General features: G+C 43.3%; 1 protein-coding gene across 2 annotated transcripts in view; it reads left to right on the plus strand.

The window, feature by feature from the left end:
- The window catches only part of creb5b (cAMP responsive element binding protein 5b), a 461587-nt gene that overhangs the window by 108747 nt on the left and 339585 nt on the right, over nucleotides 1–13255 (plus strand). For both annotated transcript variants that reach the window (XM_041184407.1, XM_041184408.1), the window contains exon 5: nucleotides 10335–10457. In XM_041184407.1, coding sequence (XP_041040341.1) covers nucleotides 10335–10457 — 123 coding nt within the window. The remainder of the gene's footprint in view (nucleotides 1–10334; nucleotides 10458–13255) is intronic.

The following is a 13255-nucleotide window of genomic DNA, read 5'->3' on the forward strand; positions in this document are numbered from 1 at the left end:
GGCTAGGCTTGCTGAAGCTTAGAAGTTGAAGAAGCCACTTGATTGAAGCGACTTGAGGGACTTAGTGGCCTGCTCCTAATTTATGTTCGTGTGAGCTGAACAGCTCAAGATCTTGTGGATTTCAGCCACCCTGCTCTCCAGTGAAAGTCACCATGACTTTCGCTTCCACCACTGGAGTTATTCTAAGGAAAGGGAAATTCCGCCCCTAGTTTCTATCATGTGACCAGAACATCTATTTTCCATTGTCCTCACAAAAGCCTAGGCCTTTGTCAAACAATGGGGTCTGAATATCGCCTATTCAGATATCATCTTGATAAAAAGAGTATTTTCATACCCATACTCTGGATTTCAACTCTGCAGTCGACAAGTCTGCAAACAGTATTGTGAAACCAGTTTCTTTAATTATTTGGAGAAAGTCAGCCATTACCCAGAGGGAAGATCTTTTGCATTTTAAATACTTTTCAAAAATTATGTCCAGAAAGGTTATTTCCATTTCAATGCCTTCGTTACGACCTGTCTAAACACGAAGATTAGCTCCGTATTGGCAGGAAAGGAAAGGTCATTTTGTTTTAAGGCAAGCGTTCATTTCGAGTTTATACTTCATTAGTCCATATGCTAGCATGACAATCTCCAAGTTTAAGGGAGGATATGTTTGCATTGGAGGCAGTGCAACAAAGGTTCATGAATGGTCCCTGGGATGAGAGGGTTGTTCTCTGATGAGAAACTGTGTATTTTGGCCTATATTCTCTGTACTTTAGAAGAATGAGAGGTGATCTTATTGAAACATACAAGATTCTGAAGGGGCTTGACAGGGTAGACATGAGCAGTTGTTTCCGCTAGCTGGGGAATCTAGAACACAGGGGCACAATCTCAGAACAAGGGGACGATTGTTTAGGGCTGAGATGAGGAGAAATTGCTTCACACAAAGGGTTGGAATCTATGAAATTCTGTACCCCAGAGGGTTGTGGATGCTCCATCTTTGAATATATTTGTGGCTGGGAGAGACAGATTTTTGATATCACTGGAAAACAAGGGATATGTAAAGCAGGCAGGAAGGTGGAGTTAAAGCCCAAGATTAGCCATGATGGTATTGAATGATGGAGCAGGCTTGATGGTCTACTCCTGCTCCTACCTCTTGAATTTGTGGAACTCTGCTTTCATCCTTTACCCCTACTTTATGGCCCAGATTTTCCAGCCCCGCTGTGGCGGGACCTACCGCAGGAGATCCATTGACTTTTGGTGGGACTGGACGATCCCGACAGCATGTGGGGCCGGAAAATCCCGCTCTACTTTTCCTATTTCTTTTAGCCTACTTTCTATCCATTCAGCTATTTGTTGCCTGATTCCACATGCACTAATGAGCCTACTGTGTGGTACCTTAGTGAAGGCCTTTTGAAAATCGAAATATATCACATGTACTACATTAGTCTTGTCTATTCTTTCCATTAGCTCTTCAAATAATTCCATCAGGTCAGTTAGGTACGACTTCAGCTTTTGGAATCCAATTTTAAATTTCATTTTCTGTTTCTAGATGCTCTTCTATCACTTCTTTCAGTATAAATTCTAGTATCTTTCCTATCACTGATGTTAAGCTGACTGGTCTATAGCACCCAGCTTTATTTTGTTTTGTATGTGGGAACAACATTAACAGCCAGCCAGTTCTCTATGTGCTCTTCTATAGAATTTTAATATTTATTAACAATTGCCTCCACTGTGTCCTCCCTCATGTCCTTGAGAATGCATGGGTGCATGCCATCTGAACCTGGACTTTTATCCTCTTTTAATTTTGTTAATTTGTCAATTATTTTCTTCTTTTCTGTGGCAACTCTTATTGATGTTCTTTTTAAGTTAATTTGCACATGGAATCACTTCCAGCAGAAAGTGAAGCAGGTGGGTGCCATGTTTTTCTTTTTGCAGAAGCCCCCAACATTCAGTTACTGAATTGCTTTCTCCCACTCACCAAAAAAAAAGTTGCATCATTTTTATTCTTGGGCAAACATGAGATATTTAATTGAGGATATCTTGCCCAAATCATAAATCAGCACCAGGGAAGCAAGTACTGGCAATTAAGATTTTTTCCCTATAATTAATACTTGGGTGAAGTGGGTAAGCAGAATCTGATTCTTCAAAACATGTTGCAGTTCAGGCTAACACTGTCCATATTTTAAGCTTGTCAATTAGAAACAAAAGGATGGTATGTGAGATATGTGTGGAGCAACATATCTGAACCATCATGAATTCTCAGTGTATTCCCACTAAGTTTCAGGAAACTGAGATTCCATGGCAAGGGCTTTCTACCCTTGGCAAGCAGTTGGCCACAACTGCAGCATCAAATAATGATGGGTTACTGGATTATAACTTCCAGAATGTGGTCACCCGAGAGACAGTGAGAATTAGTTCATGAATAGCGCCAAAAGTGAGAAATGGGTGACCATCCACGAGAGCCTGAAAGAGAGACAGGAAATGTTTGATGAAGTAACAGAGAAAGTAGATGAATGGAATGCGGTGGATATTGCCTGAATGGATTTTAAGGAAGCATTTGACAAAGTACCACATGAAAAGCTGGTTAACAAAATTGAGACTTGTGGAACAGGTGGGTCAGTGTCAAAGTGGACTAAAAAATTGGCTTAAGAACATGCAAGTCATGGTAAATGGTTATTTTCAGACTGGTAGGTGGTATTCTGCGGTGTTCCCCGAGGGTCTTTACTAGGACTACTGTTATTTTGCTATATATAAATGACTTGGAGCATGGAATAAGAGTAGAATTTCAAAATTTGCCAATGATACCAAACTAGGTGGAGTGGCAAACAATGAGGATGGCGAGAATCGCCTGCAGCCTTATTTAGATAGGCTAGCAGAATGCATAGGCAAGTGGCAGATTGATTTAATATAGAGAAGTGTGAGGTAATGTATTTTAGAAGAAGGGATAGGAAGAGGTAATATACAATTAATGGGCAGGATCTTCCGGTCGGCGAGCGGGGGCGGGGCGTAAAATGACACGGAGTGACATTGGATGGAACTTCCGATATTAGCCCGCACCATTTCCATTTTCAGGGTGGCAGGGGCACAGCCGAGTCAGCTGTGTGCCTGCCGACCTGTCAACGGCCTATTGAGGCCATTGAAAGAGTCATTAACATCATTAATGGTCCTGCCTGTCCAACCTTAAGGTTAGCAGGCAGGCTGGGAGCCCTAGCAGGCTTAAGAAAAAGCATGAAACCTCATCCACGGGTGGGATGAGGTTTCATGAGGGTTTTTAAATATTTAATAAAGGTTTCAGTAAAAGTTATGGATATGTCCCAACTTGTGTGACAGTGTCACATGAGGAGACATGTCAGGGAAATCTTGCTATCATTTGTTTAATATTTTTTAATTTGGAGACGATCTCCCTGAGGCAGCACTTAGCCTCAGGAAGATTAGTGTGCTCTTTCGTGCGCATGCGTGAAAGAGCGTACTCTCAGCTGAGGGAATCCCCCCCCCGCCCGCACAGGGAGCGCATTGCACTTTCTGGCAGATGTCATGCTGGGCAGGCCTTAATTAGCCTGCCCACATAAAATGGCAGTGCGCCCCCAATTGGGGGCGCCGATCAGAGGTGCGCCAGCCCGCGCCCACTCCTGCGCTCCCCCCCAATGGGGGGAAATTTTTCCCAATGTCACAGTTTTAAAGAGTGTGCAGGAACAGAGGGACCTGGGGATGCGTGTGCATCGATCTTTGAAGGTGGCAGGACACATTGAGAGAGTGGTTATGTGATATTAGACTTCATAAATAGAAGCATTAAGTACAAAAGCGGGGGTATTCTGCTGAACATTTATAAAGCCCTGGTTAGGTTCCAACTGGAATATTGTATCTGGTGCTGCATGCTACTTTTTAGGAAGGATGTGGGGGTCTTTGAGAGAGCGCAGTAGATATTTAACAGAATGGTTCCAGGAATGGGGGATTTTAGTTGTAAGATTAGATTAGAAAAGCTGGAGTATTTCTCCTTGGAGCAAAGGAGATTGAGGGGAGATTTGATAGGTGTACAAGATTATGACAGGTTTGGATAAGGTAGACAAGGAAAAGCTATTCCCATTAACTGATCGTACAAGGACTAGGGGACACAGATTTAAGTTTTTGGGCAAAAGATGCAAAGAAAATGTGAGGAAGAACTTTTTTATGTGGTGAATGGTAATGATCTGGAACTTGATGCCCATGATGGTGGTAGAAGTGGAAACTATCAATGATTTCAAAAGGAAATTTTTTGGGCATCTGAAGGAAATAAATCTGTCGTGCTACAGGGATCGAGCATGAGAGTGAGAATGACTGGACTGCTCCAAAAAGAGCTGGCACAGATTTGATGGGCTGAATGGCCTCCTTCTGTGCCGTAAATGACCATAGGAGAATGGAAAGGGATCCAATTTATGACCATTTAGACAAAAATCTAAATGTGATAATATGGTCCATTTTCTATCAAGTAATTTCCAGGGAACACAATACTACACAAAGAACTCCAGTACACTCATTTCAGCATACCCCGTGGTTAGATAAATTTAAAGTATGGAATGTGTTCAAACTGTGCATCTTTTTGTTTCAATAATGACCACCCTTGGAGACCACACAATTATACGTGGTTTCCACCAAATGATTCAAGCAACACCTCTTTACTGGTGGCTTAAAGCCCAATACCAGCAAGTTAGAAAAATGCATCTCGTGTTGTCAATGATCTATCCACAATATTTTAAATGAAAATGTTGACAAGTGAAAAGATGGTCGCCCAACGAAATAACCTGTTGGATGATAATCCAATTTGCAGGAATTGAGTCTCATTAAATTAAATTGATGCCAAGAATCCCTTTCTCCTTTCCCCTCCAGAGAAATGACCTTTCTCCCAGTGTTGACATGATTAGAAATTCACTCTGACATACAGCTCTGATTTTGGAATTCATTTTGGTAGCCCTTATATAATAATAAAGTAGACAATGAATTCTTGGAAAATTATTTTATCTCAGATTGTTAATTATGGCAGTTTTCATTGCTTTAATTGGTAAATCCCTTATGTTATTTTTCATGCGCCAAGGCAGTGTTTGAACTGAAGTTTTCTTTATATTACAAAAAGATCAATAAAAACTTTCTGCTTAAAAAGCAGTAATCAAATTGGCCAATTCAGACGACATCAAATTGCAGCAGGGATTAGCTCAAAGTGGCCTCCAGCATTTATTAAAACTTTGAGATCAGATTATAACCATAAAACTCCACAAAGATACCAAAAGTTGTTTACATTATATAGAGTACATCATTTTCTGATAATTAACTGTTGATCATCATTCAATTAATTCAGCTGTTATAGTGAAAGCAGCTTATATAATAAAGTCAGTCTTGCCAGAGACCTTATAAATTTTACTCATGCTTCAAGGGAAGTGCTAACATTTCTAAGTATATGAAAATTGTTACAATTTGTTAGATTAGTTGGTCTTCAATGGGCAATGTTTTGCTTTAAGCAACTTAATATCAGGAGGCTTGTATAGTAGGAAAAAGTTTGGGCTTGCTCTTATCTTGGCTATAAAGGGTTTTGTTAGAAGCAATTCTATTATTAGGGATTCCATTACTAATCGTATCGAATGCACTTCAACATCATTAACCATAGTACATTAGCAGAGCACATGCAAAAACTTTCATGTTGTAATCTCATCTTGGGTTCAAATGAAAGTTATCAATTACTTAAATTAAAATTTATCTCATCTGAATCTTTCCATTTTGCAGTCTTTAAAAAAAATTTTGTTAAGAATTTATTATATGGTTTATGATGTGTACTCTGTCATTAAAACCTAAAACATCTGCGGTAATCCTGTCTCCTAGAATAATAAGCAGACATCTTGTGCTGATTTTGGACTTTAATTTGATATTTGTTAGTTTCAGTGTAGTTACAGTTCAATATAATGATACAGCACAAAAACTGTTCCAATTGTGACCCTCATTTTGAAATCTTACTCTGACTGTGAGGAAAAATGTTGCAGAAGGAAATACATTTCTAAGATTAGCAGGTCTAACAGCATCTTGGAGACAAAAACAGAGTTAACGTTTCAGGTCCGTAGCCAGAATCTTCGGCTTGGCGAGCGGGGGCGGGGCCCATATAAAATGACACATGGTGACATCAGGCATACATCTCAACATCACCACGTCATTCTGATTTTCAGTTCAGCAGGCGTCAACTGGAGTCAGCTGCATGGCCGCCAAATTGTCAAAGGCCTATTAAGGCCATTTAAAAACTAATTAAACCATGCAACAGAGCTGCCCATCCAACCTTAAGGTTGGCAGGCAGGCGAAGTGCCCAGGTGGCCTTCGCATTTATCATGAAACCTCATCCATGGGCGGGATAAGGTTTCATGAATGATTTATAACTGAAATAAAGATTTTCATTAAAATTTATAGACATGTCCCAGCTCATGTGACACTTTCACATGAGGGGACTTGTCCTAAATTTTTTTTTCTTTATTAAAATTTTTGAAACTCAAACTGATCTCCCTGAGGCAGCTCTGTGCAAAAAAGGGAGTGCTCAGTGCTTAATTGGCCCGCCCACATAAAATGGTGGCACAGACCCGATCGCAGGCAGCGATCGGCTGCGCGCCTGCTTCCACCCAACCCCACCCGCGCCCCCCCACCCCACCCCCAACGGGGAGAAAATTCTCCCCTGTATGACTTCTCCAGAGCTCTGACGAAGAGTCATATGGACTCAAAACTTTAACTCTGTTTTTCTCGTCACAGATGCTGTTAGACCTGCTGAACTTTTCCAGCATTTTCTGTAATGAGGAGAAGCAGTAGTGTGATCGATATTCCACTTCTCACACATATCCCAAAATGGCTTACCAATAAATTGTGGACTGTTATCGAGAATGATCTCTCTAGGCACACCCGATAAACTGACAAGAGCACTTAGAGTGTATGTGACAGTTGTGTTTGACCTATTGTGTAATTGTCAACTAATCGGTCCTTGGTAAATTAGTCAACCATGATGATGGGGGAGAATTTTCTCCATGTCAGGCGGGCTGGTCGGGATAGGGCGCTCAGCGCTACCTGTGTGGGTAGGGGCAAGAGGGAAACCTTGAGCCTGCACTCTTTCGCGCATGTGCACGAAAGAGCACAGGAATCGCCTGAGGCACAGAGCTGCCTCAGGGAGATTAAGTTCATGTTGACATTTTTGAATAAAGAAAAGTAGAAATTATTTACACATGTCCCCTCATGTGACAGTGTCACATGAGCTTGGACATGTTTATGAATTGTGGAAAAATTATTCATTTATTTAATAAAACCTTCAGGAAGCCTCATCCCACCCATGGATGATGTTTCCTGAAAAACATGAAGGCTGCTTGGGCTCTTCGCCAACCTGCCAACCTGAAGGTTGGACAGGCAGCGTTGATAATTACTTTAACTGGTTTCTTAATGGCCTTAACAGGCCGGGTCCCGCCCCTGCACGCCGACATGAAAATTCTCCCTATGAAGTCAATGCCATGGACATGAAAGAGGCCAGATGTGATTTTAGACCAAGGATGGGTAGGAACTTCATTTGGAATCAATAGTGCTTTGTGCTGACTTGGCATATGCTCTTGAGATGCCTTGCATTTCCTGATGATTACTTCAATATCATTGTTCATATCCAGCCAATAGACTGTTTCTCTTGCAAGTCTTCTTGTCTGATCTATATCCATGTGTGAGTGGTAAAGTTGTTGAAGGATATGAGGGTGCAAAGATTCCGGTACCAGAATCTACCTGCCTTTAAAATTGCACCCCAGGAGATGCCTAGCTCATCCAGATAAGGCCAAAATGGCTTAACGTTTTCGTGGACTTGCTGAATTTAATGAGGTCATCCTTCGATGATGGTTTTCCACAGTTTCTGTAGGGCAGGATTTTTCCCTTGTCAGGCAGGCGCAGAGGACAGGCCCAGGAGCGGCCATGAAACCAACTGCTGCCCGTGATCAGGCTCCGACCGCGATTTCACAATTAAGGCCCGCCCAATGTGAAACGTGGCTTTGCATTGGCCAGGAAGGGCCAAGCGGGGGCGGGGGCCTGTTGGCCATTGGGTCCAATGGCGATCTGGCGGCTGGCTTAAAAATGGTCCAGGCTACACCAGAAAGGCTGCCAGGGAATGACTTCAGTCTGCTGTTCTAACAATGGATTCAAGTGCAGCTGCAAACACCAGGTGGGAGGGCAGGTCGGGTGGGCACTTGGCCCTTTGCTTTTCTGATGAGTGCCTCGTGGTCCTCCTGGAGGACATGGATGCCAGGAATGACACCCTTGCCCCCAGAGATGGGAGGAGGAGGCCACTGCACCTCACCAACAGGGCAGGGGACGAGGTGGCAGCCTAGGTGAGCAGCCATGACATGGTGCGGGGCACCTGGGTCCAGAGCCAGAAGTGCTTCAATGACCTGCTGCGTTCAGGCAGGCTGAGAACCATGTTGGGTCAGTGTGCAGAAGTGTTAAGTTCTGTCTGTCCTGCCTGATGTAATTATTTAAATAGGGTTTCCAATTGTTTTAAATGATCTTTCCAACTGTTGCTGTAAATCAGTACTTGGTCGACGTAAACCACACAGCTAGGAATGCTGGGGCATTTTCTTTGGCCGGAAGGGCATCAATTAGCATTGGTATAGCCCATTTGGCATGACAAAAGCCAATATCTTCAAAGCTCACGAAGTTAAGGATACTTGCCAGTATCCTTTCAATAAATCTATCTTAATAAGGAACGTGGCACTGCCGACTCTGTTAATACAATCTTCTAAATGAGGAATCAGGTAGGAGTACGTTTTTGTGACTGCATTCACCTTTCTGTAATCTATGCAGAATCTGGTTGCCCCATCAGGTTTAGGCACTAACAGCATGGAAGAAATCCAACTGCTTTAACTAGGTTCAATTAGGTGATTTTCCAACACGTTGAATTTCTGCTTTCACCTGAGCCTGTTTCGCATAGGCCTAAACGATAAGAATGTTTTTTCATAGGAGAAGATTTCCCTACGTCCTTGAATATTGAATATAAAAGCAGGGAAGTCATGCTGGAACTGTATAAAACACTGGTTAGGCTGCAGCTGGAATTTTGTGTACAGTTCTGGTCACCACATTATTGGATAATCGCACTGGAGAGAGTACAGAGGAGAGTTACAAGAATGCTGCCAGGGCTTGAAAATCGCAGCTATGAGGAAAGATTGCATAAGTTAGGACTGTTTTCATTAGAACAGAGTAGGCTAAGGGGTGACCTAATTGAGGTGTACAAAAATTTTGAGGGACCTAGATAGGGTAGACAGGAAAGACCTGTTTCCCCTAGCTGAGGGTTCTGTCACTAGGGGGCATAGATTTAAGGTGATTGGTAGAAGGATTAGAGGGGACATGAGGAAAACCTTTTTCACCCAGAGGATGGTGGGTGTCTGCAATTCACTGCCTAAGTTGGTGGTTGAAGCTAAAATGCTCAACTCATTTAAAAGGTACCTGGATTTGCATCTGAAGTGTTGTAACCTGCAAGGCTACGGGCAGGTGCTGGAAAGTGGGATTAAAATGAGAGGCGAGATTCTTTTTTTTCTCCTTTTTTGGCTGTAACTTTTCTATGGGCTAAATTTTGCCCTTGACGAGCGGGCAGCCGATTGCCGCCGCTGAAATGGGCCCTGCCGCCATTTTACGTGGGTGGGCTAATTAAGGCCCATCCTGCATGACACCCAACGGGAAGCGCTATGCGCTCAATGTGCGGGCGGTGGGGGGGGAGTTCCCCAACTGCGAGAGTGTGCACATCTTCCTGAAGCTAAGTGGTGCCTCAGGGAGTTCGCTGAAAGGTTGTGAAAGATTAAAGATAGAAAAATAAAAAAATCATTAACATGTCCCCCTCATGTGAAAATGTCACACGAGATGGGACCTGGTAATGAAATACACAAAAACTTTATAAAACTTTTTTAAATCCGAAATCAAACCTCATCCTGCCACTTGAGGTTTGTTAAAAAATCACCTACCGCCCTGCCCGTTGGGCTTGTGCACCGAGCCGAAGTTCGCACGGGCTCCTCAAAATCATCATCAGTTGCTGAGTTAAGGGCCTTAACAAGGCCTTTAATTAATGGCGGGCACGCGTCGTGCTGCATAGCGCACCCACCCACCTAAACATCACAATTATGCGTGCTAACGTCGGGACGCTCGCGCAACATTTTAAGCGCTGATGTGCGGGCTCCACCACCCGCACGTCAGCCAGAAAAGTCAGCCCTATGGTTCTACGGTTTCATATTAAACTTTCCAGCATGCTTATCAATTCCCAAGTTTAGAAATCAGAGTGTAATAATTGAAACTGCATTTTTATTTTTTTATAAGTGCTTTCATTTATTTTGCTTTTTTTGTAGACTTCAGTGGGTTTGAACATTTCCAATCTTACTGAGGTACAGGGCAAAGAGGCACCAATTACTGATAGTCCAACACAAGCATCAACTCTATCCCGGACAGTCTCTGCAACCCGACCTGATAAGGTAAGCATGTAACAGATCAGGTTACCTGCTATCAAACTGCTAGTTTTCAGTTTACACTGAGCTGAGCATTAAATATCCAGAAAGGTACAGTTTTACTGCTTAAGGCAAATCATATGGGGGAGAATTTTCCCCCCATTGGGGGGGGTTATGCAGGGGCGGGTGGGGACAGGTACAGACCCAATTGGCGCCCCCTAATTGGGTCCGTGCCGCCATTTTACATGTGCGAGCCAATTAAGGCCCATCCAGCGTGACGCACACCCAGACGTGCATGTGCGTGAAAAAGTGCAGAAATCTCCCTGAGGCGCAGAGTGCCTCAGGGAGATAAGTTTTAAGTCTGAAAAATTTTACTAAAGAAAAAAAAATTTTTGGACATGTCCCCTCATGTGACTGTGTCACATGAGCTGGGACATGTTAGTTAACTTTAATGAAACATTTTATTTAACTTATAAACCCTTCATGAAAGCTCATCCCGCCCGTGGATGAGGTTCCATGAAAAATGCGAAGGCCGCCTGGGCTCTTCGCCTGCCCGCCAACATTAATGTTGGAAGGGCAGCTTTCTCAGTAGGTTTAATTAGTTAATTAAGGTCAGCTGCCTGCCCACCGAACTGAAAATCTAAATGACGCGCAGTGGCGTCGGGACGCACGCCCAACGTCACCCCATGCCATTTTACACCTCGGCGAACAGGCCCCGCCCCTGCTTGCTGAGCCAAAAGTTCTCCCCATGATTCTCCTCCATACGTTACTTCAAAAGATTTGTTTCAATTATTTTATAAATGTAAAATGAGCTGAAAGCAGAACTTGAGTAAAACTTCTAGTTAGTGAATGGATAATCGTAACTCACCTTTGCTTTAAAGCAAACAAGGAGAGCATAAAGTGCTAGATATACATGGCAGGTCTGCATCTGCTGCAACAGATTGTGACATTTCTGGTACATTTGTGCCATTTATCAGAAGTGAAGATTGAAAAACAGAGACATTTGTGTAAGGTCAAAAAATTGAGGGGTAAGTAGGGAGAGTGAGAAGGGCGGAGAGTGTTGTAGAGTAGCAACAAATTCACCAATGCACCTTGAGTTTTTTTCTCCTTCTTTATTTTTCCAACATTTTGTCTGGATCCCACCTGTGGCTTTTTACCTCCGCTTATTTGCACATTCTTCTTGTCCTTTTTATATCTCTGCATCAGGTCAAGGATGGGGGTAGATTTTGACATGGAGCAATAGTATCAAACAGGTAATAGTAAATCGGCAGTTCATTTTATATCTCTCCCGATTTTCATTGAAGTCCATTGGGTACTGGCTCAAAATGGGAATTGACCTTGTGGGGACAAAGCCTCCATCAGCTCTAGACAAACCTATTGCTTTACGTGGGAGTGGGGCGAGACACTCCTACTTTTAGACATTCCCTGCTTTCCCTGCCATCGGAGAGACTTTGCATAGGGCTGGCAAAGGACAAGTATAACAACCAACCAACAGTCGAAGTAGGGCCTGCCTGAAGGTCTGGATCTGGATTGTAGCCTGGATATATGGAAATGAATCTTCAGAAAAAATATTTTGCTTGCAGATGCCTTGCAATAGGTGCTCCCCCTTACAGCAGGTTTTAGATGTTTTGGGTTGGGGGAGGTTGCATGGGAGGGCATCCCTTCCCCCAGTTGGTTATTATTCAATATCATTTATGGTGCTAACAGCACAGAGAACTTGTTATTGTCACACTAACCAATAAGCCTCCCCCTGACTCCATGAATTTTGACAGGGTCACTGAAGAAGGTCCTAGGCACTTATGTTCAGAGACACTCCCATCCTGCAATACCTGCATTCCCCCTCCTCCTGGAACCAAGGTCGCTCTTTTAAAAGCCATAATTATTTAAAAAGCTGAAATTTAGCTTTTGCTATAAGTTTCCGTTGGGTTTTCTCATGATTGTCTTCCATTACCTTAGCGTAAGGCCCACAAAATTCCTGGAGAATTGTGTGGACCTTCCACTGAGGTTACAATGGACAATCAGGAGAACTCCCATGGAAATTCAGCCCAGAACCTTTTAGGGAAGCAAGTGGATTCCAATTGCAGTGGCTTATATTCCATTACCTTCTTTTACCATATTTGCAGAACATATTGCTGGAAAAATAAAGGTCATTAATCCTGGACTCTGCTATATACAGAATTGCCATGGGGCTTGAGACCAGCACTTTCAGTATTTTAAACGAAAGCAAAATCAGAGGGCAAAATCGTCTCAGATTTGCACTAAGTGCAGTAGCGGGCGGGTAAAATGATGTTTTACCCACCAGCCACAATGGCAGCTTCTCATGCCGTGTTGTCCCAAACCCACTGTATTAATTATGCATTCTTGGGAAACACGCCGTTTCGTTGGCAGTTGGGTACTGATTTTCCCACCATGCTATCACCTTGCCGCTTCATCATGCCAGGCACCATATTTAAAGGGCAGCACGCACACACACCTCTCAGTGCTTCTAGCCCAGGACTGCTGCAAATAAGACATGGTCCCAAAAGGGAAGAAGACTGCAGCCCCGAGATTTAGTGATGCGTCCTTCGATCGCCTTTTGGACACTGTGCAGACTGCTGTGATGTCCTCTACCTCTGCTCTGGTCGCAGGAGTGGCAGCAACATTACCACTCCAGCTTGGTAGGTGATGGCAGCGGTGATCAGTGCCAACACTGCACAGAAGGGGTTGGCTATGAACACAAATTACCTAAGAACACAGGACTTAAGAGCAGGAATAGGCCATTGGGCCCTTCGAGCCTGCTCCACCATTCAATAAGAAAATGACTGATCTGGTTACAGTCTCAATGC

The sequence above is a fragment of the Carcharodon carcharias genome, chromosome 3 (genome assembly GCF_017639515.1).
Source record: "Carcharodon carcharias isolate sCarCar2 chromosome 3, sCarCar2.pri, whole genome shotgun sequence".
NCBI classification, from domain to species: domain Eukaryota; kingdom Metazoa; phylum Chordata; class Chondrichthyes; order Lamniformes; family Lamnidae; genus Carcharodon; species Carcharodon carcharias.